The sequence below is a fragment of the Tiliqua scincoides genome, chromosome 3, assembly GCF_035046505.1.
Source record: "Tiliqua scincoides isolate rTilSci1 chromosome 3, rTilSci1.hap2, whole genome shotgun sequence".
NCBI classification, from domain to species: Eukaryota; Metazoa; Chordata; class Lepidosauria; order Squamata; family Scincidae; genus Tiliqua; species Tiliqua scincoides.
Window position 1 is genome coordinate 85,600,640 of NC_089823.1, and position 25,409 is coordinate 85,626,048.

At 42.9% G+C, this 25,409-nt stretch overlaps 2 protein-coding genes across 2 annotated transcripts in view; one reads left to right on the forward strand and one right to left on the reverse strand.

Annotated features, from left to right (window-relative positions):
• Positions 1-559: 559 nt before the first annotated feature.
• The window catches only part of GYG2 (glycogenin 2), a 74,015-nt gene continuing 49,165 nt past the window's right edge, over positions 560-25,409 (reverse strand). Inside the window, exon 11 of the mRNA XM_066622639.1 lies at positions 560-628. Coding sequence (XP_066478736.1) covers positions 584-628 — 45 coding nt within the window. The 3' untranslated portion in view covers positions 560-583. The remainder of the gene's footprint in view (positions 629-25,409) is intronic.
• LOC136646072 (arylsulfatase D-like) lies at positions 2,638-24,521 on the forward strand. Its single transcript, XM_066622633.1, has 10 exons — positions 2,638-2,706; positions 6,434-6,580; positions 7,057-7,178; positions 8,769-8,891; positions 14,976-15,399; positions 15,482-15,618; positions 16,547-16,681; positions 18,147-18,309; positions 19,704-19,825; positions 20,833-24,521. Exons 1-10 carry the CDS (start codon positions 2,684-2,686, stop codon positions 21,201-21,203), a joined length of 1,767 nt encoding a protein of 588 aa, XP_066478730.1. The 5' UTR covers positions 2,638-2,683; the 3' UTR covers positions 21,204-24,521.

Here is a 25,409-nt window from a genome sequence, read left to right on the forward strand (position 1 = left end):
CATACATCCGAGGAGAGCGAAGTGACTTGCAGCTGCTTCGCATTGCTTTGGAATGGGGAATGGGGGAATAACAGCCAGATCCTAGCCACGCACCCGCTCCCCGCCTGGCCGCCCCTGGGACCTCCCTCTGCCCACCCACCGCCCACCCTCCCCCAGCCCTGGAATGCCTCCCTCCTGCCTCCCCTTTGCTCACAGTTCATTATTGATTGTCCTCCAGCATAGTTCGGATTCAGGGTCTTTCAACTTCTTGACACACTTTAGGAGCAGAGGTTTGACACTCATTTTGCTCTTCTACTTTGTTTCTCAATCTACCATCCCCTCCAATTACCATCCTACTATTTTAAGATATTCATTTGCGCTCCCTTCTTTAAAAAAAAAAATGGGGGGGGGGATTAAGTTTCAGGTGGGTTCTTATCCAGGCACCTTGCTCCTTCTGTCCTTCTTCCACTTCAGCCATCCTTGGTGAGTATTCAGAGCTGCTTGCTTTGTAGACATGCAAAGCACTACATGCAGACGCTACTGTGCAGAATCAAGGACTTCTGTGCCTTGCTGTCAGCAGTCACCATTCTCTCATTCATTTCATTCATGTTTCACCAGCCTTTATGAAAGAAGATTTGTGGAGGCTCCCCTAAAGAAAAAAAAAACAAAAACAAAAGAAACCAAAACCATTTTGGACTACAAAATTCACCTGCATTTTGAAATATGAAGAAACATGTTCAATGAAAACAAGTCATATGGTACATTAAAGATGGGCAACACAATTGTAACTTGTGCTGGAACAGGCAGGCCAGTGGCCTGTGCTGTATCCAGCTCAAGTTTCCAGCTGTCTGAGGCTCAGCCTAAGGCAAGGGGAAACTTTTCCCCTTACCCCGGGGAAAGCTGCAACAGCCCCAATGCAGCTACCTGGATCTGCGCCATCGAAATCGGTGCTGCAAATCCAAGCAGTCGAGGACTGCCCTGGGCCACCTGGAAACAGGGCTAGGATCCAGCATAAGTGCTGGATCACACTCCTCCCTCATCCCACTCATCCCTGGGAACACCTGCCACCTGCCCTCCCTGTAGAACAGACTTCCTAGATAAATAAAAGCTATCCACTCTGCAGTTTTCACATTAATAATGTTGTATGTTTAATCATGAAAAGCTTCTCGGGGCGCAATCCTCCCCTGTGCTGGAACAGGCAAGCCAAGAGGCTTGCACTATATCCAGGGCAGAACAGGGGCCCAAAGCGGCTCAGCCAGAGGCAAGGGGAAACTTTTCCCCTTACCTCTGGGTAAGGCACCTTTGCCCCTATGGGTCTCCTTGGACTTGCGCCACTTCCTGAGGTGGCACAAGTCAGAGGAGAGTGGAGTGACTTGAAGCCGCTCTGAACTCCCTGGGAACAGGGGTTGGGATCCAGCATAAGCTGGTCCAACGCAAGGCTTGCCAAGGAAACCAGTACAGAGACTGGTGTCAGCCTTCGCAGGCTGGCACAATTCCATGCACCAGCCCAGCTTACTCCCAAGGAGGTGCAAATGTGCTTTATGGCACATTTATGGCAAGGGACTTGCACCCGCCCAAGTGAAGGGCAGGATTGCACCCTTAGTAGTGCAACATGCTGAGAAATATACCATGTTTATGAGGGACTTGTAGTGGGGAGGGAAGAGATCTAAGGACCAAAATCAGTGAGGGAGCTGTTTGAAACCATTATCTCTGTAATATATCAGATCCTCTATTCCAGTCTCCCTGAAACTGGATTGCAGCAGGCTTGGGTGTTGCCAATAGCCATTTTTGTTTCCACTAAAGCAACCATTTTCAACCACTGTGCCATGGCACACTGGTGTGCCGCAAATGGTCCCCAGGTGTGCCACAGGAATTTGGGAGAAGGTCATTTATCAATAGGACCATTGGGGGATATAAGCCCCCCCCCCATTGACTGCACAGTGTGCCTTGTCAATTGCCCAAAAAATGCTGGTGTGCCTTGACCATTTTAGTACCTTGCCAGTGTGCCATGAGATGAAAAAGGTTGAAAATCACTGCACTAAAGCATATATTAAACACAAGGAACATCATCTAGCATAGAGTTTCATGGGTGAGACAAAAGGAGAAACTTGGCCATGCTGAAAGCCTGTGCAGAACTCCTACCCCAGACTTTCACAGCAAGTGCCTGGAAGCATTCAGGAGCAGGAAGTGTACTAGACAGGACAGAAGGCTCTTGTGTCACATAATTCTCCATTTCCCACAAAGCCTGGAAGTTTTGCCCTGTTGCTTTCTTGCTTGGACAGCTGGGAACTGCTGGGACACTACAGTCAGTGTCCAGTAGCCGGATTTTCCAAAGGCTCCGTCCTCTGGGAGAAAAATGCACTGGGGCCAGATGGTGTTTTGCTTTTCGGAATGCATGTGCACCCTGAGTGTATATACACGTTGGCTCCAGAAAGGCCCACTGGATGCCAAGGCACTTGCAGCCAACTCAGTGCCCCTGGCATGGCCAGAAGCACCTGTTCTACGCTTTTTCTGCCGCTCGGAATTTCCCCTCCTTCCCTTGCAGAGGAGACTTTTCACTGGGCGCACTTCCATTGGCTTTGCAGCTGTAGGCTTATGCAAACCCAGGCAGCGTGTTCTCTGCTTCCGCATCGATCGGGGCTTTCCCATGATGGAGGTTTGGTGTCAGCCTTGCAGCCAAGCGCAGGGGCAGCGCCTGGAGGGGATGTTGTTACCCCTGGGGAAAAGGTGTGTGCTTCGCTGGTTTGCTGCTGCTTGCAAATGAATGCCTGCCTGCAGTCCTCTTCAGCCAGGTGTCTGGATCTCAGGCTGCAATCCTAACCACACTTTCCTGAGAGTAAGCCCCATTGAACAAAATGGAACTTACTTCTGAGAAGACCTGGTTAGGATTGTGCCCAAAGTGTGACCTGGCTGTTCTTTAAAGCCATTTCTGCCCAACGTTGCATATGCGCAACAGGGATCAGTTGTGTACACCAGTGGGCTGGGCAGAACTGGGTTTAAGAATGCACTTAATGGGTACAGGGGGAAAGAAATGGGAGTCAGAATGCATTTTGTTTTTAACTCTCCTCCATGATTCAGAAAACAACACTAAACAAAATCTTTGAAGTGGCTGCTGGCTCACTGGCTCCTAATAACTTCCAGAGGGGTGGTTCCAGAGGTTTAAGTGAGAGACTCTTGCAGGAAAAACCAGGACACTTGCAGCACCACAACTATCTCCAAAGTGCTACACGCAGTGCTTCCCAAACTGTTGGTCCGGACATGATTTTGGGTGGGTCCCATAGCAGCTGAGCAGAGCCTCCAATGAAAACACAGGGGATGGAAGGATCAATTGCGTCAAGCCCTGAGGTTTTCAAAAATCAGAATTGCCCTGCAAAGAGCTCCTACAGTTTTCAAGCATGTATAAATACAGGAAGGTGAATGTTGGAGTATCTTTTTTCTGGTTATTATTATGTGCAAAATAAGTAAAAATATTATTTCTTTCTAGATTTTTAAAAGTCTTGTAAACCTAAGTGGGTCCTGATAGAGTGTCATTTTTAAAAGTGGTCCTGGTACTAAAAAGTTTAGGAACCACTGTGCTACCAGACTTTGTTGTCAGGAGATCAAAACAAAGGCTGCACAAATGAGCATGTGGGCAGACCAAGGCAATGTGCAGTTTGTTCTATCTTTTAAAAAAAGAAAGTTACAAATGATTTTTTTAACTATATCATTTACGGGAAAAACTGAGTTATGTAGCCGTCTCAGTTTTCTGGTTCTAAAAAGAAAGAAAAAGTGGAACAGTGAGATTTGGGTTGCTAATGCTTTCGGTAGCATTGGGCCAGAAAAAGTGGCCTATTGACATTGAGAAACTGAGCAGGTTTAAGTTTTACTCTTCATTTTACATACAGTAAAGCTTAATCTCTCCATAACTGTGTGTCAGGTATTTAAGCTGAGTTTGAAAGTGCATCAATGGGGGGGGGGGGTAATTACACTACATTTACATGTTTTTATTTACTCCCAACTTTGGTATTTGGATGATGAGGCAAGAAGTACATTTCCTCTAGTTTAGTACTGTCATAAGTTGGTGAGTATCAAGATACAGCTTTAAACAAGTGTAATAGACATTCTCTGTCTCCAGGGTACTGTGTGGTGGCCTAGGGATCCTTAACAGGTAATTCACAGCACCCCTCATCAAATTCCAATCCTGAGTTTTTAGAGGAAGCCGTAATGATTAAACAAGTATAAAATTGCTGTATGACTGTAGCATAGATATGTCCTTGGAGCGCAACTACCCAGTGTCATTGACAAATCCCGAACGCACATATCACTTCCTGCTGTGGTCCCATTACCCATCATGCAACTAAGTAGCAATGGATCCGTTTTCAAGCAATGTATGAAGAAGCTGTTGTTGGTTCTGCACTTGCAACCTGTAGCATCCAACTTTGTTTTGGGTCAACCAGTTTACAAGTGATGAGGTGCTACACTGGAGCATACACCTTTTGGGGAACTAGGCACCAGTCTTCATAAGAACATAGGAAGAGCCCTGCTGGATCAGGCCCAGGGCCCGCCAAATCCAGCTTCTCACCACAGCTGCTATCTCACAGCAGCTACCAGATGCCTTAGGGAGCACACAAGACTCTTGCATCTTGCTGCCACTCCCCTACATCTGGCATCCTATTTACCCTCGCACCCCCCAATGAAGACACCAGACTACACTTGGGCCACTTTATAAAACACAAGTGACTAATTTTTAAAGCATGAAACCTACTGAACACACCTTTCTTCACCATCACCAGCCTGGGGTAGGAGAAAATACTGCAATCCACTGCCAATTTGGATGACAAATTAGTAAGAAAAAATTATTAAAGAAATGAATTAATCAAATTAAAGAAATTAATCCCCTTCCGCATGAGAAGGGACATTTCACCACCCCCCTGCCCAGGTGAACAGGTACAGATGGGTGATAATAGAAAAGTTCTACTGCAGGTGAGCTGGTGAAACAAAAACTGTAAGATCTACTTCTAGCTTTTCCTATGTATCTGTGCTGCAACAAAAACTCTTCTAGGAAAAGCCTCCCTCCCCTACTATCAAGGTCTACTGCCATATTCTAAAAGGCACCAGCACTTATAGCAGTGCTGAAAAAGGACTTGCCCAGTAAGTTCCCCTGCATTGGACTAAACTTACTAGACCACAGCAGCAGTGCGGGGGGGGGGGGAATTCTAAAATGGCACTGCCACTGAAGGAATATCTGCTGCTGCCCAATAAGCATGCCAGAGCCCAGCAGCATTAGGTATCAGGTGGTGGGCATGTGGTACAGGAGTCCTCCTCGCACGCTTCAACTCCTTTAATTGGCTTCCACCCAGCTGAGAAGGAGAGGTTTCCCTTTAACCACAGAGCAAGTAGGGCAAAGTATGCACCCCCTGATCACAGTCTCTGAGGAGAAGTCTATTCCTCCATAATGTCTCAGATTCCCTAGCAGGAAAAGGAATTCAACACTGTTGTCGTAGTCGTCATCCCTTCAAGATAGCCAACACCTTCACAGTTAGATTTATGCCTCATTTCTTTCTATCTGCTTCAAAGCATGCATTCTTTAAGGTTTGGTGGGATTTTTTTTTTAATTTACACAGCTAGTAAATTTAAAATTAACTTTAACCACTGATAAGTAAAAGCAAATTAACCACTGATGGTGGTTAATACTCTCAGGATATTAATTTCTGAGCCAAACTCTGTTGGTTTCTGGCTGACCTGGAATGAACCCAGGCCTGCTGTGGTCACTGAGATTAGGAGAAGGTCCATATAGTGTAGACAATGTTCTGAACTGTATCGATCTACACTTTGTCTTATACTTACTGGACATTCTTCATTTTTGCCCTTACATTTTTCAAGATTACAGGGTGACAATTACAGGGAAGCTGTTTTCCCATGTTGAGCTTTTCTTATGGCAGGCAATTGCTATTCATGTGGGGGGTGGGGGGCTTTGTGAGCTTTCGACAGCAGACGTAGGGTTTATTGACATGTTCTCCCTGTGATCAATCTCCATGTGTCCAGGAATGTGTGGGAAACAACTTCTGAACAGGGCCTAAGTCTGTTCACTATTCCTGGTAACTCAACCATTAAAGACTGCTTCTATCTATGTAATCTCATCCTTCTCAGGTCATTCTAAAATGTGCTGGAATGTTGGAAGCTCTCTTTTTATATTATTTTTCTAAATAGATATGCCCAACCCAGAGGTGCACACATTTGATCTTTGTTGTTTATATGCAATGTTGGGCAGAAATGGGTTAAGGAAGTCCACAGTATGCACATGTTCTAATCTTCTATGTCAGATTGTGTTTTCTTTTGTGCATGGTCCTTCTGATGCTGTTCAAAATACAATGGCAGAACTAAAGTTGCCACCTTACCTTCCGGGCCTTTTTTCTCTGTTGCTCCTTTTATATGCGGTTCATTTTTTTGTTGTTGTTGTTAAATTTGGTTTCAGGATCTACATCGCTACTCTGCTGGCCTTTATATTGTTCAATGACTGTGAGAAAAGTGCAGCTCTGGACTTGAAACCTAACATAGTTCTGATGTTAGCGGATGATCTCGGGATTGGAGATGTAGGCTGCTATGGTAACAACACTCTCAGGTAAGCTGCTCTTAGGTTATTATCATGGTGTGTAAAGTGAGCTAAATGCCGCCACAATATAAAACTAGGATAATAGTTTTCAAAACAGCTGGTCAGAGAGAGATTTGTAGGTAGACCTACTTTCTGGTCCAACAAAAAGCTACAGGTGGATAAAGAACAGAGAAAAAAGACACCTCTTGTTCTCCAAAATGACTGGAGCAGACCTGTGGGCACATTTGAAAATGCAAACCTAAATGGTCAGTCAACAGAGCTATTGTGTTGCAAATGTCAGTTTGCCTTAGTTATCAAATCTATATATTCTTTTTGATCCATGCATAAAAGAGTAAGTAAATTCTTACTAGTTATTGCCAGTGAATTATTGTGAGCAAAATCAACTAGTATGTTAGCACTGGAATACTTACTATTCTGACTTTTTTCATATAAGATGCTTTCCTGTAGTTAAGACTGAGAGTTACTTCATTTGTTTTTCATTTTAGGACCCCTAATATTGACCAACTAGCAAAGGAGGGTGTGAGACTCACTCAGCACATTGCTGCAGCCTCTCTTTGTACTCCAAGCAGAGCAGCTTTCTTGACCGGCAGATATCCCATCCGATCAGGTTGGGCACATTTGCCAAGTACAGACAAATAAACAGCTGATTGAGTATGAACGAAATAACATATAGTTGTTGTTGGCATCCTTCAGTCTCAGAAGACTATGGTGTCACGCTCTGAATGGTGGTTCTGGAACAGAGTGTCCTCTCCAGTGCGCGAAGCCTGGGTAAAGTAGGTATGGAGGATAGACTGTTACCCATGCAGCAAATCCCCCCTCTCCACGTTGCTGAAATGGTCCAGTGGAAAGGCAGAAGCCAGTACGGTTGGTTCCAGTGGCGTCACAGGAGTTGCCAGAACGTGACTGTGTTCAGCCATGAACTGCCTCAGGGACTCCGGCTCCGGATTTTGCCTCGAGGTTGACTCCTGAAGCCTTTTCCATAATTGGATGTAGTCACAAGGCAGTGGAGGTTTGGGATCAGAGTTTTTCTTCTCTCAGATGAGCTGCCTTCCCAGGCTGACGAGTCCCATCTACCCGGTGGCTGTTCAGTCGCCTCTTACGACAAGTACAGCCAAACTGAGGGCCTATTCTTATCCCCAGTCCCCATTGTACATATAGTACAATGTTAAAATTATGTATTTTCTTGTGGTAGAGAAACAATATTGCCAGTCTTCATTAGAGGTGTAATGATAAATTCTGAAGTGTAAGAACTTAAACCTGTAACAACAGTAACTTTCAATTTCAAGTCAGGCCTGGAAAGAAGGCAGTATCAGCAGTGCAGGCACCGCTGATATCCTATCCCCTTTCTTGATGGATCCAACAGCACAGGTCCATACAGACTTGCACAAGCTATTTAGCTAGCAGGTTTGAGTAAAACCCCTGTGCAATGGAGACTTATTCCCAATTCCCCCCCCCCCCCGCCAATGCAGCAGTGCCAAAATGTTGACCACTGTATCATGTGCTGGGGAGCAGTTGTAGAGGTCTGTTCCAGGTAAGAGAACAATAGAATGAAGAGGTCACCATTTTGGTGCTGTTGCATTGGTGGTGGAGGAAAGGATGGGTTTGAGCTGTGAGGAAAAATTGGGTGAGATTTTGCTGCTTTACCATTAATAAGGTTCATGTTATTCACTTTGTATTTATGTCTTTGTTTTTATTTATTAATAACATTTATACTCCATCTTTCCAGAAGCAAATCTTAGCAGCCCATATAAGGCTGATTGGGCTGGGAGTGGGGGTTAGAATTTGTCATGCGCTCTGCTCTGACCAAACCTCCCTCCCAGGCACAATCCACCTCCTGGACCACTGTCCCCCACCCAAAAATGTCTCCTCCCCACCTCTGTAATGCCCTCCCACCACCCTCTCCTATCCCCCTGTGCCAGTCTGTCTTGGCTGGCGCAAACTCTCCAGTGCTGGATCTGGCTTTTGGGAGCCTGTGTGTGCCCCCTTTGCCAGCCTCTGTGACTCCTGAGTCATTGCCGATGTGTCTTATGGTACATTTCCAACACTTGGAAGCTGGCACAGGGGATGTGTGCAAGCTTAATTGGAGGCATGGATCGCTCTGCCCATCATATTGATGTATTGGGAAGTTTGAGCCCTAGGAAAAGCAACACAAGTTCATAAAAAATGAATGTGTGGGATTTTACCCTTGTCATTGCAGGCATGGCTTCAAGTGGTGGGTATCGGGCTCTGCAGTGGAATGCTGGTTCAGGAGGACTTCCTGTCAATGAAACAACATTTGCCAAACTGTTGCACCAGCAGGGTTATGCAACAGGACTTATAGGTATGTAAAAACCCTTTGACTTCCTTATCACAGACCTTCCTTTTGTTCAGATGTGTGTTAGGTTTCAGATGTAGAATCTACCCTAGATATTCGCCTATAGTACATAAAATTTTTGCCAAGTAATCAAGCTCCAATTATCACTTCTCCTTATCTCCGGGTCAATCAGAAGGCAGAGCCTTTCAACTCTGAAAAGTTTCCTTTCTCAAGCAGCAGGCAGGCACTGCAGAGATCATTTGTTTCTACAGCAACTGGGAAATTCCAGCCAAACTTAACCTTTTATTCTGCTGCAGCCTGGTTCTGCTTTGCAAATGCTTGCAAAGCAGGTTTGTTTTTTTCAGCACCAGAATGGGATCCTCCTTTCCTTTTGAAACAAAGTCCCAGGCTACAATTCAGTGCACCATTATTTAAGAATAACACCCATGAAAAGCAGTGGGTCTGCTTCTGAGTAAAAAGGGTTGCAAATATCTCATCTCTCTGCTGTGAATTGAACTGCACACTCTCAGTTATGTGTTATGGGTCGTATGTTGTATGTAGAGCTTCTGGCTTAACACACCAGGCACCTTAAAGGTGGATTTGATTCATGGTTCAACCTTTTTCACTGGCATATCCCTTGGCAGCCCATTTCCATAAATTGTACCCTTCCTATTAGCAAAACGTTTGTGATTAGTAAGACAAGCCCTCATCTCCTCAATATGAAAGCTCAGACTTCATGTATTCATCACATATTTTCTCTTTTCATCTGTTTGAAGAACAGAAGACTCTGCCTTTGCACTGTTTTGCACCAGAAGTGTGCTGAGAAATTCTGGGTGATCGATCACTTTCCATATTATGTTTCAGCTTTTTTACTGTGCTGGTTTTCAATCACTGGTTCATACATGAATTGATGACCAAAAACTAGCTATTGGTAGGGCTTTCACAGCCAACTAGCTACCTCCCTTCCTGCCTTGCTGGTCCTGTCTTGGCATTCCTGCCTTGCAAGGCATTCTGGAGCATGACCTGCCTTTTTCTGCCATTATTCCTTTCTTTTTCAAGTACCCCTAAAAGTCCTGTTGAGTGTCCCTGGGAGTACATGAATCCCAGGTTGGGAACCACCATTTTACTGGTATGTTGTTTACAGTGCACTTACTCTGATAGTGTTTACAAAAAGGTGGTGAAGACCAGAATTTAGAAAGAATAAAAATGTATCTTATGATCTTTTACTATGTTTTTAATAAGCACATGCCCGATCTCGTCTGATCTCGGAAGCTAAGCAGCGTCAGGCTGGTTAGTACTTGGATGGGAGACCACCTGGGAATACTGGGTGCTGTAGGCTTATACCATAGTCTTTCGAGACTGAAGGTTGCCAACCAGTCAGTTCTTAGGTAACAATTACTGGTAGGTTATTTTTCAGGATGTGGCCTCGGGTAAAATCAGACAAAACTATAGTCAGACACCCCCCCTAAGTTTAACCCCTGACTTATCCGAGGGTCATAGAAAATTTGATGATTGCTGGCTCAAAACCTGCCCTTGACTTATCTGTGGGGTCGACTTGTGGCCGGGTGGCTGTGGTGTGTATAGGTGAGAGCATAAATAGTAGTTGCCAAGTGCAATGGTATTTCTTTACCTAGCACATCAGTCCTGCAAAATGGAGGCATCTTTGAGACCTTCAAAGCTCTGGTCTAGTAGGCCCTGTGCTTATTTTCTAAAATGAGAGGTACCCATGTTCCACTTTGCTTGGAAGTTGCTCCCTGTGGTCTGGATGCCTTTATACCTAATCCTACTTTTATTTGAGAATGGAGACATTCAATTGGAAAGGAATCATTACTTGTTCTTAAATACAATCTCTTATTTACTATGTTCCCACCTTAAAAAAAATAAGGTATTAATACAGCAGTGATTTTCAACCTTTTTCATCTCACGGCACACTGTCAAAGTACTAAAATTGTCAAGGCACATCATCAGTTTTTTGACAATTGACAAGGCATACCATGCTGTTGGTGGGGGACTCACATCCCCCAATGGCCCTACTAATAAATGACCCTCCCCCAAACATACCTACCCATTTGCCACACAGCAGTGGTTGAAAATGGCTGGAATACCGATTACAGGCTCTTGGATATAGCAGACAGGGTGCTTCTTATGTACATGAGTACTACTGTTCTTTGACACTCTGAACCAAAAAAGGGGATGCATTCAAGACCAGCCCAAGGCATTTTGCTGCCTGAACTGAAGGATAAGATGGCACCTCATTTGTCAGCAGGACCTGACAGCACTGTAAGCCCTAAAAGAAAAGCCTACACTCTGTGGATGCAAGAGATTTTCTGATGAGAAGAATTTTGCATTGCGTGAAATGGTTCTGCCGAAGGGCAGAGCTTCTGTGAGAACCTTATCTCTGTCATTGTTTTCATTCCCTAAAGAAATACTAGTTGGCTCAAAATGTGTTAGGATTGCAATAGATTTATTTATCATTAAATGGTATCCTGCACCCATTGGAACCTCTGTTTTTTTCCCCCAGAATTTTTTTTTCTTTGTCACCATGATGCAGCAATTCTTGGTAAAAGGATGTTAGTCCTGATGAATTCAAGCACGTGTCCTTAAAATGAGAACGAAGCAGGAAAATTAACATGACCTGTGGGCTGGCACAGTATCAGAGATTAGTCAGTAACTAAGGATGCAGTCCTAAGCCCTCATGTCAGTGCTTTCCAGCACTGGCATAGCGGTGCCAGTGGGACGTGTGCTGCATCCTGCAGTTGGGTGTCACTCACGGAGGCCTCCTCAAAGTAAGGGAGTGTTTGTTCCCTTACTTTGGAGCTGCATTGCCCTTATGTCAGTGCTGGAAAGCACTGACATAAGGGATTAGATTGCGCCCTAAGTATGTACAGTAGTGAGCATATGAGTCAGTTGTAAACTTTAGCAAATATACAGGGCAGCATTAATGACTTGAAAATGACTTTTGGAAGCAAAAGTAAAATAAAGGAGAATTGGAACTACTACTCATTTTAAAAGTAGGCTATAACTAGATTCCTATTCCGATCTAAATGCCAGGTCATGACTGGAAAAGTCACAGTAATGTGTTTTAGAATATGTTTTGGCATCTTGGATCTTGACCTTTTCCCCCCTCCCTTATTAGTGACCTTGTGTGTAGATAATATTCAGTTCTATTGTACTCGTAGACATGGGTTTTTATACCTTTAAAGATTTTGGCCCCAAGCACATAGATTGCTTTAGAACACATGTCCCAACTATGCTATTAGTAAGCAATTTTCATATCTTTGCTGATATCTGGAAGTTTATATCTATACCATCTCTAGGACTCCCCCCTCCCCCAAATGTAATATCTGTCAACATAACTGCTTCTGGTCCATAGTTCTACCTTGTTGCAAACCCATAACCTCTATGGTCCTAGTTGAAGCCTCGTAATAGACTTACAGCACAATCCTAACTAACTTTCCAATGCAAATGCAGCTATGCCAATGGGGTGTGCACCGCATCCTGCTGCGACAGCAGGGGGAGGGTAGTCATGGAGGCCTCCTTAAGGTAAGGAAATGTTTGTTCCCTGAACCTCAAGGCTGCATTGCAGCTGCATCAAAGCTGAAAAGTTGGCTAGAATTGGGCTGATAGTTTCACTTAACTACAGCAAAGGAATAGGCCGGCATTGTTCTGTTGTCTATAAGTGTGGTGGCTTGCCAGCTTCTTGTTCACATACAGTTATGAACATGAGGAGGATAAGGCCTGACTATGAAGCCTACCTGACTATGAAGCCTACTGTTTTAATATAGCTGGACAACTCACACAGATGCAAGTCACACAGACCCTCTAACACAGCCATTTTCAACCACTGTGCCATGGCACACTGGTGTGCCGTAAATGGTCTGCAGACATGCCGTAGGAGTTTGGGAGAGGGTCATCTATTAATAGAGCCATTGGGGAATGTGAGCTCCACACCAGCAGCATGGTGTGCCTTGTCAATTGTCAAAAATTGTCAAAAGCATAGTGTGCCTTGAGAATTTTAGTACCTTGTCAGTATGCTGAGAGACGAAAAAATGTTGAAAATCACTGTTCTAACATGCATCACAAATGAAGGAATTTCTTCCACAAAATGCTCTCATGCAGGAATGGAAACTTTCTATTCACCACTGTAGACACCTCCCAAAGCTTCATTCTAGTTTTTTTTCTAGACATGAAAAGTTTTTCACTATTTCCACTGTTCAGCACTGTTTCTAACTAGTAGATAAAATTATCTGAAACTTGCAAGCACACAGTGAGTTTGTACTCAGCATTTTCAAAAATATATCAGTCAAGAACAACTAAACCACATTTATACCTATTGTTCAGGTATGCATCTTCACACCCTAACTGTATATGTCTTCCACAGAAACAGGAGTGAATGGATCACATGGATGGATGGGGTCTCTGCATGTTGGATGTAATGATGTATGTTCTTTGGTACCTGATTGACGCTGATGTTGCACATGTGGAATGAATCTTAGGGTTCCTACTAGGCTGCTCTGTGAACCCACACCTAAGCATTAGGCAAGAAATTGACAAAGAAAATCACACTGAGATGGTATAGAATTGGTGAAAGAGCAACAGGCCAAAAGCATTCATTAAAACTCTGGCTATTCTACTTGTCCAGGATGTGAAGGTTTGTTGTAGTATTCAATCTACATACATCGCACAGTGCTTCTTATGAAAAATACACATAAAGCATGAAAAATGACAATTTTTATTATTTATTTATTTTTGTTTAAAGAAGAGAGACAGATGGAGAATGTTCTACTTAGTGGTAGACTCCAGTACTATAAGTAGAGTGGGCTAGATGTGTTTTATGTTGTTGTTGTTTTTAATATTCTCCAAAAGATTGTGAAAGCAGAATCAATTCTTAGTTTTTAATCTAGTTTCACTGGATAACCAGCTAAGAGCCTGCAAAGGTCACTTACTCATTAGGGAGGAAACTAATAATATGAATCCATCAACTGATTTGTCTTGGAAAGCAACAGCTCCTCCTCATTATCATCTAGGGGCCCAGTCCCATCCAACTTTTCAGCAGTGGTGCAGCTACAATGCAGCCCCGAGGTAAGGAAACAAATGTTCCCATTCCTTGAGGAGGCCTCCAAGACTGCTTCCCGAACACAGGATGCAGTGCACTTCCCATTGGCACAGCTGCACTGGTACTGGAAAATTGGATAAGATTTGGCCCTTAGTTAGAATTTTTTACTAGGGTGGATTTTTATGTTTCCCCCAGAAGAATTTGCAGAACTGTTATGTACTTCAGTATACTGCATAAAGCTTTACCTGGTCGCACTTTTTTCCATGGCAACATTTCAGGTAACATGTAACAGTTTTCTAAAATGATAATATAAAATACAAATCGGTGAAATTAAAATAGCCCAGAGTAACTGACATGCAGCTGGATCCACTAAATTCAGTGGCAGGTATTACAAGTAAGTCCACATAGAAATACAGTGTAGCTTTGGATTTATAGTGCATGGTAACTCTCAAGAGTTTAATAAGGGCTGTTTATTATATCACCTCTACAACCTTAAGACAATTTAGCCAAGAATCTCCCATCTTGTGTCCCATATCAATGAGTAGTCCTTCCACTCCAAGACAGATCTGTGAACTGCAGGGCTCCAGGTTTCAACTGGATCAACAGATGTAGCTTTCAGTAGCAATCCTATGTCTACAGAAGGTAATGTGGTCAACTATCATCATGGTTGGCAACCTTCAGTCTCGAAAGACCATGGTATAAGCCTACAGCACCCGATATTCCCAGGTGGTCTCCCATCCAAATACTAACCAGGCCTGACCCTGCTTAGCTTCCACTGAGATCTATGTCATGCAGAAGTGACCCAATAATGCAGGGATTGGAATTACTGCTTGAAGGATTATAGGGCACTGAGAACATCTCCTGTGCTAGCATGGTTACAATGAAAAGAATCTACCCAAGAGTGTGGTTGGTTGGTTCTGTTCCAGTCATGTCATGGTGCTTGCATGGAAAGCACTCCCATGGAATTGTGCCCCTGCTTTCCCCCTCCCCATTTCTCCAAGACATTTAAAAAGCCTAAGCCTAAGTAATAGTTTGTTTTCTGCTTTCATTTGCAGGGAAGTGGCATCAAGGTGTGAACTGTGACTCTCTCAATGATCACTGCCACCATCCTTTAAATCATGGCTTTGATTATTTTTATGGCATGCCTTTCACTCTTCTCAACAACTGCCAGGACCACAAGCCACCAGAGCTGGATGCCGCTTTGCAGGCTAAGCTGTGGTTTTACACTCAGTTCATTGCTGTTGCTGTGCTCACAGTTCTCGCCGGAAAAATCACTGGGCTGATCTCTGTTTCGTGGAGAGCGGCCACTTGCTTTGCTTTCTTTGGACTCCTGTTTTTTGCTTCCTGGTTCTCCAGTTATGGTTTTGTGAAACTCTGGAATTGTATCCTGATGCGCAACTACAGCATTACTGAACAACCAATGAAGCTGGAAAGAACAGCCTCTCTCATATTACAGGAAGCAGTGTCATTTATTCAGAGGTAATTAATGCATGCCATGAAATACCAACATGCAAAACACTGAAGTTTACCAAATGCATTCATTCCATGTATTTCTTTGAAGGAAGAAGCACGGGCCGTTCCTCCTTTTTGTTTCTTTCTTGCACGTTCACACCCCCCTGTTCACCACAGAAAAATTTCTTGGGAAGAGCAGACATGGTATATATGGAGACAACGTAGAAGAAATGGACTGGTTGGTAGGTGAGTTGACTTCATTCATAGCCACAGTGAGATGCAAGATAAGGAAGTCTGAATTTGCACCTTGGTTTCTTAGCCAGTGTGCTACAGCAGCTCACTGACAGCCCCAGCCTATCAACCCCCTCCCCCACTGATGTACTATGCCACTACTGTATGCACTGCATCCTGTGGGAGGCAGTCCCAGAGGTACCCTCCATGTAAGGGAACATTTGTTCCCTTGCTGGGAGTAAGCTCCCACTGCCTGATTGAATCTGCTCAGACTTGCACATTTATTTTCTGGTGCAAGCTCAAGTGAACTCAGGAAGCAGATCAAGGCCAGGAAGGGGGTTAGGATATCAATGGCACTGCTGCTGCCATTAACACCCCCTTCCTGGCTTTGACCCACCTTCCTCATAAGAACATAAGAACAGCCCCACTGGATCAGGCCATAGGCCCATCTAGTCCAGCTTCCTGTATCTCACAGCAGCCCACCAAATGCCCCAGAGAGCACACCAGATAACAAGAGACCTCATCCTGCTCCCTGCCCCCAACCCCACCCCATCCTGCCCCACCTGCCCTGTGCACTGAATTACCAACACCAGGGCTCGTGGGAAGGCCGCTGGCATGCCATGATCACTCGCCACTTGCAGCAGCAGCCCAACTGTGCAAACTGGCATGTCGCCATTTGTGACATGCTGTGCCACTGCAACACATGTTCAGGTATCACAGCATGCCCATCAGACCAGGCTGTGAATTGCCTCAGGCAAGTCCAGGTCACTCAACTCAAACCTCAGGAGTGTTGTGAGGATGAAAGAGATAAAACAATCTACTTCCTTAGAGAAAAGTTGGGATATAAATTCGATAATAGGACCACTAATTCAATCATATTTACTGTATACCATTAAATGTATATCCTTCATAATAAATCTTCAAATTTTTATACAAATTGTAGGTCAGATTCTAGATACTATTGACAAAGAAGCTTTGAGAAACAACACATTAATCTATTTTGCCTCAGATCATGGAGGACAGCTAGAAGCTCAGGAAGGTACAGTCCAGCTAGGTGGCTGGAATGGCATATATAAAGGTAAGGAGCATGATTAAGTTGTGTAGTTAACATCGTTTTGCCTAGCTAGAATTTTGGCATCTGTTCTTGTGTTCCAGGTCAGGAGAAAGTTTGGCATGACTTTCCAAAGTGATGGTACCCCATAATACAAGAGAAAATATTTCTTTACTCAGCGTGTGGTTGGTCTGTGGAACTCCTTGCCACAGGATGTGGTGACGGCATCCGGCCTGGACACCTTTAAAAGGGGATTGGACAAGTTTCTAGAGGAAAAATCCATTACGGGGTACAAGCCATGAGGTGTATGCGCAACCTCCTGATTTTAGAAATGGGCTATGTCAGAAGGCCAGATGCAAGGGAGGGCACCAGGATGAGGTCTCTTGTTATCTGGTGTGCTCCCTGGGGCATTTGGTGGGCCGCTGTGAGATACAGGAAGCTGGACTAGATGGGCCTATGGCCTGATCCAGTGGGGCTGTTCTTATGTGCTTAATATGTGAGAGCCCTGCGTATCTTTTACTGAGTGCCTTTATGGGTACATGCCTCAGGGAACTGCTGAATGAATTGTCGGAGTTAAGAGAGAAGGTGCCAAAATACTCCTTGTTGCCTTTATTGAACCAAACTCTCAATTATATTTATTGCTCTTACATATTACAGAGTACCCTGCAAATTTATATGCACTGCTGATTCTTAATACTTGGAGTGGCTCGTAGATTCTCTTCTTAATCTGTATGTATGAGAGTTTGGGTGCGCTGTAATCTAAAAACCTAGTGAAGGCAGGTTTTTTGGAATTGCAAGTTCTCATTGATTTCAGGCACTATTGGCTAATGGTAGTATGAACTGTAATCAAAAGAAAATGACAAGACCTTGGTATATGCCTTGCTAACGTTTAAAGAAGTTAAGATTTCTCCCATTTCTGTGTGCATAAAGCCTATAGCAACTTGAAAAACAACAGTTGAATGCATTCTGTATGTACACAGGTGCCTTGAAGCTATTTTGTGAATGGAGGAGTACAAATATTTTCAATAAATAATAATCTTGAATACATTTTCCTCTAAAATGAAAGTGCTCAGTATTTTAATATGTGCCAGTTCTTTTTATTGTTTAAAATGGCAAAAAATGCTAAAGACTCTTTAGAATGAATTCATTGTGAAGTTCCATTTCCTCTCCCTGACATATTTTTTTAGGTTTTCATATCTTCATTCCACCCTTCTGCTTCTTCATTACAGCCCTTCAAAAGGGTTCAGGCTGTGATTTTTTTTTTCTTTTTCTGGTTGTGGGGCGGTTTCAAATGAAGTTCTGAGAAAGGATAGGAATGGGACTTTTCTTTCCTTGCTCTTATAACTGTTTGACCTGTCAACTGTATTCATGAAACTGAGCCTAGGGGAGAAACGGTGGGATGCTCTCACCCATCTGCAATTCTAGGTGGAACCACAAGTCTGTTTAATAAACATGTGTCGTTTATGCTCATTCTCTTGTATTTCTAATGCAGGGGGCAAAGGCATGGGAGGATGGGAAGGAGGAATCCGTGTGCCAGGCATATTTAGGTGGCCTGGAATTCTCCCTGCCAACACTGTTGTTGACGAACCAACAAGTCTTATGGATATTTATCCCACGGTGGCCCACCTGGCTGGAGGGACTGTGCCAAAAGACAGGTATATCAACATAGCTGCTATTGTATCAATACAATATTACTGTTATTGTATGCAGCATATTAGAAACACAGCTTTGTGTGTTTTGATTTACACTGGATTTGTGTTGCAATATATAAATGGTAACAAGCAATGGGCTTGGGTAGCCAGAGTACTTTCTGTAATCAAGCATGCAGTAGCACTTTCTGGAATTTTCTTATTTTGCATTTTTATCCATAGTACTCTCTTTTTACTCCATTACTGTGTAGGATTCAGATATCTTCCAAGTGACAGTTCTGTTGTAGGGAAATTGCAAATTGCCAGCATAGTTACTGTAATATTTTGCATGAGAAAACAGCATTCCCAGCCCACTAAGGGCCCAGTCCAGATCCTTGCACACCAGCTCACCACCAGCATGCATTGTCGCAAACACGCCATATGTGGGCCCATCATGAGCCTACACTGGACCAGATCTGGCGCTGGGCACACGGACTGCCGCCTGGCACTCTGTGTGAAGTGCCAGGCAGTGGAGAGGTAAGACGGGGCAGGGGGAGACAGGGAGAAGGCATTCTGGGGCGGGTGGAGGGTGGGGGAAAGCATGGCATGGTGAAGGAGTGGAGCGGGACTAAGCTGCATTGGATCCAGAGCCCCATGTCAGGCCACACTGCCTGACACAGGACTCTGATTCTGCACCCACTAAAGAGCCACTGCAGAATTGAGTAACCCCATTCCGAGGCTACTTCCCTTACTCGGGATGAATGTCCCCTTCCCCCAAGGAACCGCGAGCAGCTGCCCAGGGCACTTAGGATTCCGTGGCAGTCATTTTGGCGCTACTGCAGCCCTACATACTGGGCAGCTCAGGATTGGGCTGTTAGTGGTCAATTATGATCAGGTGGTTTGGCTGGAATGTAATTGTGTATTTACCAAATGATATCACCGCTAAAAAGCCATACAGCTCCTTCCATGTACAGACCATTTTTTAACCTGTGCCAATGTTTTGTTGTTTAGGACTGAGTATTCTGTTGTAGCCTAAGAATCGCTCACGTAGCATGTGTGTGTAACATATAATGAAATTTGTCTGTATTAAGACAAATATAAATCAAATATTGGGATATAAATCCCAATAAAAAAATGCATGGGGGCATAATTATTATACAAATACACTCATTGTATTTCACATGATAGGGGCTGATGTGCATCTTTAATTACATGCTGAAAAATGATTGGAAAAGTAATATTTTCAGGATGTAACTGCCCATAAATTGGTAACATGTGGGCCTGTTCTCTTGAAAGCTTCACCACAATCATTTCAAAGACTCCAGAAAATGTCTTTTCCAGGGGAGGAGAAAAACAGTTGATAGACTGCAACTTTTTGAGATTCCCCAGTTTGATTATTTCTATTTTCTCCATTGCTGTAGAATAATTGATGGAAAGAATCTGTTCCCTTTATTACGACAAAAAGTCAAGCACTCAGAACATGAATTCATGTTTCATTACTGTGGATCATACTTGCATGCAGTACGGTGGCATCAGAAAGACAGTAAGTATGAAAAATTCTCTTTAGGGTAAACATTTCCATTTTTTTTTTTTTTTAAATAGGGAAAGCCTAACTATGTAAAGGCCTTAATATGTAAAGGCCAGTCTTGCTAAATATATCTATTCTCAGCCATCTGTCAGTCTGGTGCAAAAGCTGCTATAATGGTGCTTTCTATTGGCTTAAGAGGCATCATAACATAGATCTACAGGTTGAGACAAATTATTCGAGTGGGTTCCTTTCCAAGCAAAAAACGCACTATAGCAAATCAATTTAAAAAACAAAGTTACTTTGCTCTGGTGATTTAAAAACAGCCTTGCTGACCTTTGTAATGTAAGATAAGAGTCATTAAGAAGACAATCTATCAATCAGTCGTCCTCCAAGCAGGGGCTTCACTCAGTCCCTCCCTTCACCAATGCAAAGTGATCACCTTTCTTTCAGTTTTTCAGAGGGAATGGAAGGGTCCTCTAGAGAGAGTAGGATTGATGGATTGTCAGCCAGCTGCCCTCTCTCTCATTAAGGAGGCTATTGTTAAAGGACTGTTCAGTTTTTTAAACTGATTTTAAAGGGGTGCATTTTCCCCTTCTCCAGGGATCGGCACATTCCTTCTCTTTTGCAGGGGCCATTCATGTTGAGTCAAATCTGTGTATAAAAAATTTGTGTATAAATAGGCTGGACCTGTGTTTACAACTTCAAGACAAAGGTATATAACACAACAACTTGTGAAAAGAACAGTCATAGAGTACCACATGTGACTTTTATATCCACAGTCTCTGGTGGCTTCAGGATCAGGGAAATGTGCTGATGCTATTCCACGTACTATGGATAGTTGATTATAGAACAAATTAATAAGAGGCAGCGTGATGGTATGTTTCATATAGGTTGTCTAGTCTTTTAGAAAGCTGTTTATATGAATTTCTTTACAGTGGCAAGGAACTTTATTTGAAGTTTTAGAGGCAACAGATCTCCAGATAATGTTGTCATATTTCATACCTTCACAATTACTTCACCAGGTGGTGCAATATGGAAGGCACATTATGTGACACCAGTATTCCACCCCAAAGATGCAGGGGCCTGTTACGGAAAAGGAATTTGCCCGTGTTCTGGAGAAGGTGTAACACATCACGAGCCTCCTTTGCTGTTCGATCTGTCAAGAGATCCATCAGAGGCTGTGCCTCTGTCACCGGACACAGAGCCACTGTTCCATGCAGTCCTAAAGAGAATAGATGAGGCTGTGGAGGAGCATCGGAGTACTCTCACGCCTGTCCCGCAGCAGCTCTCTTTCTACAACATTGTGTGGAAACCTTGGCTGCAGCCATGCTGTGGGACATTGCCATTCTGTTGGTGTGATAAGGAAGATGGCAGTGGCCATTTAGTTGGGTGAAACATTACTCTTACTACAGCAACCTTCAGCCAGGAAGGTGAAGTCTCCAATGTGATTTTGGCCACTTTCAGTTAATTATTGTTATCTCATTGCAATCTGGAGAACTTGTCTATCGCTAAAAGCCAGGAAGGAAAATACCAAGCAATCACAGCTTCTTCTGCCTCACCCCTCTCCTAGTTCTGTCTCTTGAAGTAAGCAGAATTGACCTCTCAGGCAGGAGCAGAAAATGCACGGGGTAACTTGAGGCCAAATGTGACCATACGCATACTGCATGGTTGGGACCTTCGGATTTTGTTTTAATTAATGTAGATAGCCACTTGGGGCATCGGTCAGGGCTACTGGGAAAAGGGCTATGCATGGTCCTAATACAGATTCTTCCCATTCCTGCTCCAGCTACTATTTGCTAGAGAAGAAAAGCTCCTTTTGGCACTTTCCTTTTGGGGCAAATAGTCCCAATATGTATTTCCCCTGACCTGCTGCTATATCAGCACAAATTGTTAAAGCCCCTCTTTCCTCCAATGCTGATTGGGGTCCCATGAGACTACTGACATGAACAAATATAAACACACAGGTTCTGATCATGCTGTTAAAAAATATAGTTGACTGTGCAATTCTTTCCTAAGTTTGTAAGCAGAGACTATATTGTGTTTAATTGTTGTACACTGCATAGAAATGTGGGGTGCTTTGTAAATAATGGAAAGGGCTACATCAGTGTAAATGTAACAAACAAATAATTTAGATAGCAAATAAAGAAAGTTTACACATTTAAAATTTGCACACTTACAAAAATTGCTAGGGTGATGATAGCATAACTCAGGGTTTATTAATTTCCAAACAATGAAAACGTCTTCAAATGTTATGCTTCCAAAGAACAATGAACGCATTATAACTGTTTTACTTTATTATTGAATTCAGTGTACATTTTATAAATCAATTCCCTTTTTCATCATATGCATCCATTTGCTGTATAGCTTTACAAAATTAGTCACTTAGGTTGGTATGCAAATAATATTCATATAAACGGAAATTTTTGCTGTATTATACTAAAATATATAATGAATAAGGCTTTTGGAGATTTGTGTTCATACTTACAATACTAACAATGAGGAAGATTTGTCCACTGAATTGTTACAGTTTGATAATGAAAAAATACAAAAGAAATTGCACAAAGGAGCTTATTTCTGCTAATTTCACTAATTTTTCCTCAATAAACTAGTTTTTAGCACTGGCTTTGTTAGAATTACATTGAAAAATAAAGAAATCAATTGGATGCCTTTCAGCTGTTTGGAAAAAATAAAATCTAGACCACAGAGACATGATTGCATTATATTAAAATGAAAAAACAGAATGCATGCCAGAAATGAGACACAAATGACACTGTCTTTATATAACTACCAATTTGTGTAGACCTGCTGCCATCCACTTCTGTTCTTTTATTACTCTGCTCCATTTGTCCTATTACTTACTACTTGGTAAGGGGAAAATGCAGTGCCTTGATTCAGATTTAATACTAACTCATGGTTTCATGCTACAGGAATGAGTTTAAGAATGCTGCAAGCTTGTGCACTCTCCTCTTTTCGTTCCTCGTCTTACACCGGCAAAGTGAAAGCTATTGCATTACCTTTAGAACAACCACAACTTTGTAGCAACCATGTTAGGAAGAACTTGGGTGAACTGTGGTTTGTTAACTAACTAAAAACAAATTAGAATATCAAACCATGCTTATCTCAAGAGACTGAGGTTTGTATAATGAAGATTGGAACCGGTACTCAAAAAGAGGGGATGGAATGTGGAACTGTGGTTTCTTCTGAAGATTCGTAAGAGCTTTCACTCCCAAATGAGGAGGGGAAGTGCACAACCTGCAGCTTCCTTAGGTTTGCTGGTGTAGTGCTAATCTGTGTTTTAGCATTGCATCTGAACCTGGCTAGTATCGAGACTACAGTCTTTGCCTTATGAAGCCAGAGTTGTTTTACTTTATCTCGATTGACAGCCTTATTCTCAAAACAAAATTCATTTCCTTGCCCGAACAACTATTTGCAAAAAGTTCATTGGACCAGTTCAGATGATACTTCAGTCTCCTGGGTGGTTCCACATGATTAAATATGGGCCTGCACATGTCCAGCATCCTCCTTTTGGTGCCAGTATACTTAACTGTGGATATAGGCACTTCATCTGAACCACCCCTCTATGCATGCTACTAATACTACTTTTTAAACTAACCTCCCCATGTGATTTAGAAAACTCACTCGTGCACAAGAGGAAGTGCCAGAACATGTGTGTATTGGGAGTGTGTATATCCTTAACTGCCTGGGACCTGCTGGGCAATTAAAGTCTGGTTTAAAGCACCACATCATCTCTTTACACATTTGAATATTGGGAAATGGAGATTTTTGGGCAGATGTTTAAAAATCTACTTTTTTAATCATGAAGGAAGAGATGCAGAGCCCAATGCTATGCACGTCCTATGCATGACATCCGATGCATGTCACTTGTAGAAGTGTAAGTGGGTCCAGTTGCTAACCACTAGGGCACTGCACCTGTTTTATGCTCTACCCCTTTCTTTCTCAGTTACTTATTAGAAAATGATATGGTTACCATCTTTGGAAAAAAAATAGACCTAGAGGCATGTGCCTCTAGGTCCTAAAAGTATCCTGGCACAGAGAAATGTGAGGTATGTTTTCCTGACATAGAGATAAATTTTGTAAAAAGTCTCACCGATAAGTTAAGATAGCTAAAGCCACCTTGTAAATTCCTTTAATTGGAATGTGGAATAAAAATGCATTCAAGTTTATTAATAAAAATAACCATGTTTAAGGATTACGACTCTTCTTTAGGGGTAACCTAAAATCAAGATTCATTTATGGGAAATTCTCAAAGCAGCATTAAACATCATTAATGTCAGTTCTCCGAAAATATACCAACGCTGTCAAAAATAACAATACACTACTAATGTTGTTGTGCTGGGTGGAGGAATGAATGGTAAGTGCACATATAGAGAGAGATTGGGATTTGAATATGTGATTGAGTATGGCAGTAGAGCCAGATTTTGAGGCAATGCTTAGACAGTTTGCCTGGAATAGACAAAAAAATTAATATATTAGACCAAGAAGCTCCTTGAATGGAAGCCTCCTTTAGGGGCTGCAAGACCCTCAAGTAGCCAAAATGTAAGATGGTTCCTCCTCCCTTTGTGAGTGACTGTGTGCAAAGTGAAGACAGTATGTGGGCTGGCAGATTCTCTCTGTGTGTGTGTGTGTGAGAGAGAGAGAGAGAGAGAGAGTTCCATCTGAGAGAAACTGGAATGGAAGCCAAGAGGAATTACTGCCAGCTAACATGTTTAGAACACCCACTTAGCTGATACAGCTCATGGCGTATGCTGCCCACACCATTGGATACTCAAACCTAAATATTGGTAAATAAAGCTAATATTACAGACACTTGATAAGCCTCCAGTGATTTCTCCTCCAAAGGAAGCTCAAAGCCAGGTTGTGCTGTTTTCCTGGAATTTCTCAGCATGTATATAACGTGTGGGTGGTGGTGGGATTTTTTTAAGTAAATTGTTGGTAGCTTTCAGAGAAAAACATTTTTAGGTATCACTAAAATGTGATGTGTTACCACTAACATTTTACATTGTGATCCTGATATACAAGCTGTCTTATTTCACATTTAATATTTACCTTCGTTTTCATGATAGTTAAGCCTTTAAAGTACAAGTTATTATAGTGATGGATATGATGAAAACTTTGCCCCTATTTTTTCACCTACTAAAGACCCGTCTAGCACCCCAGGGGCTTTAGCGACACCTCTGTATCCACTGGTGGCTGTTGAGTCACCCGAAGTAGTAGAAATTTTCCTTCCATTGTCTTCATTGCTGTCCTTTTGTTCGAGCATCTTCACCTTTCCCATGACCCCAAAAGTAGCCCAAAGAAACTTGACTCTGAGCCTGCTCATTGACTCTAAAGCTCACCCGATGTCCAGGAGCAAGGGGTTTAAGGGCCAGGTTGTGCCCAACCCCTTGACATCCTTGGGGTTGAAAGGACGAAAGTTTGGGATAGCAGAAGAAAATGGAGAAGGGCACACATGTAGTTTAGTCACAACAGGATTTATTTTGAACTTTTCTTGTAAATTCCATTGCTAACCTTTCTACCCCTTCATCCCCTTTTTCTATTTTGCCAAAAGATCCATTTTTTTTTCCACATCACTTGCAAT

Coding starts and splice junctions, on each gene's coding strand:
- LOC136646072 (XM_066622633.1), top strand. CDS start 2,684: ATGTTGTTACCCCTGGGGAAAAG. Junction 7,179..8,768: donor CAGATATCCCATCCGATCAG/GTTGGGCACATT, acceptor TTGTCATTGCAG/GCATGGCTTCAAGTGGTGGG. Junction 16,682..18,146: donor CTGGAATGGCATATATAAAG/GTAAGGAGCATG, acceptor TTTCTAATGCAG/GGGGCAAAGGCATGGGAGGA.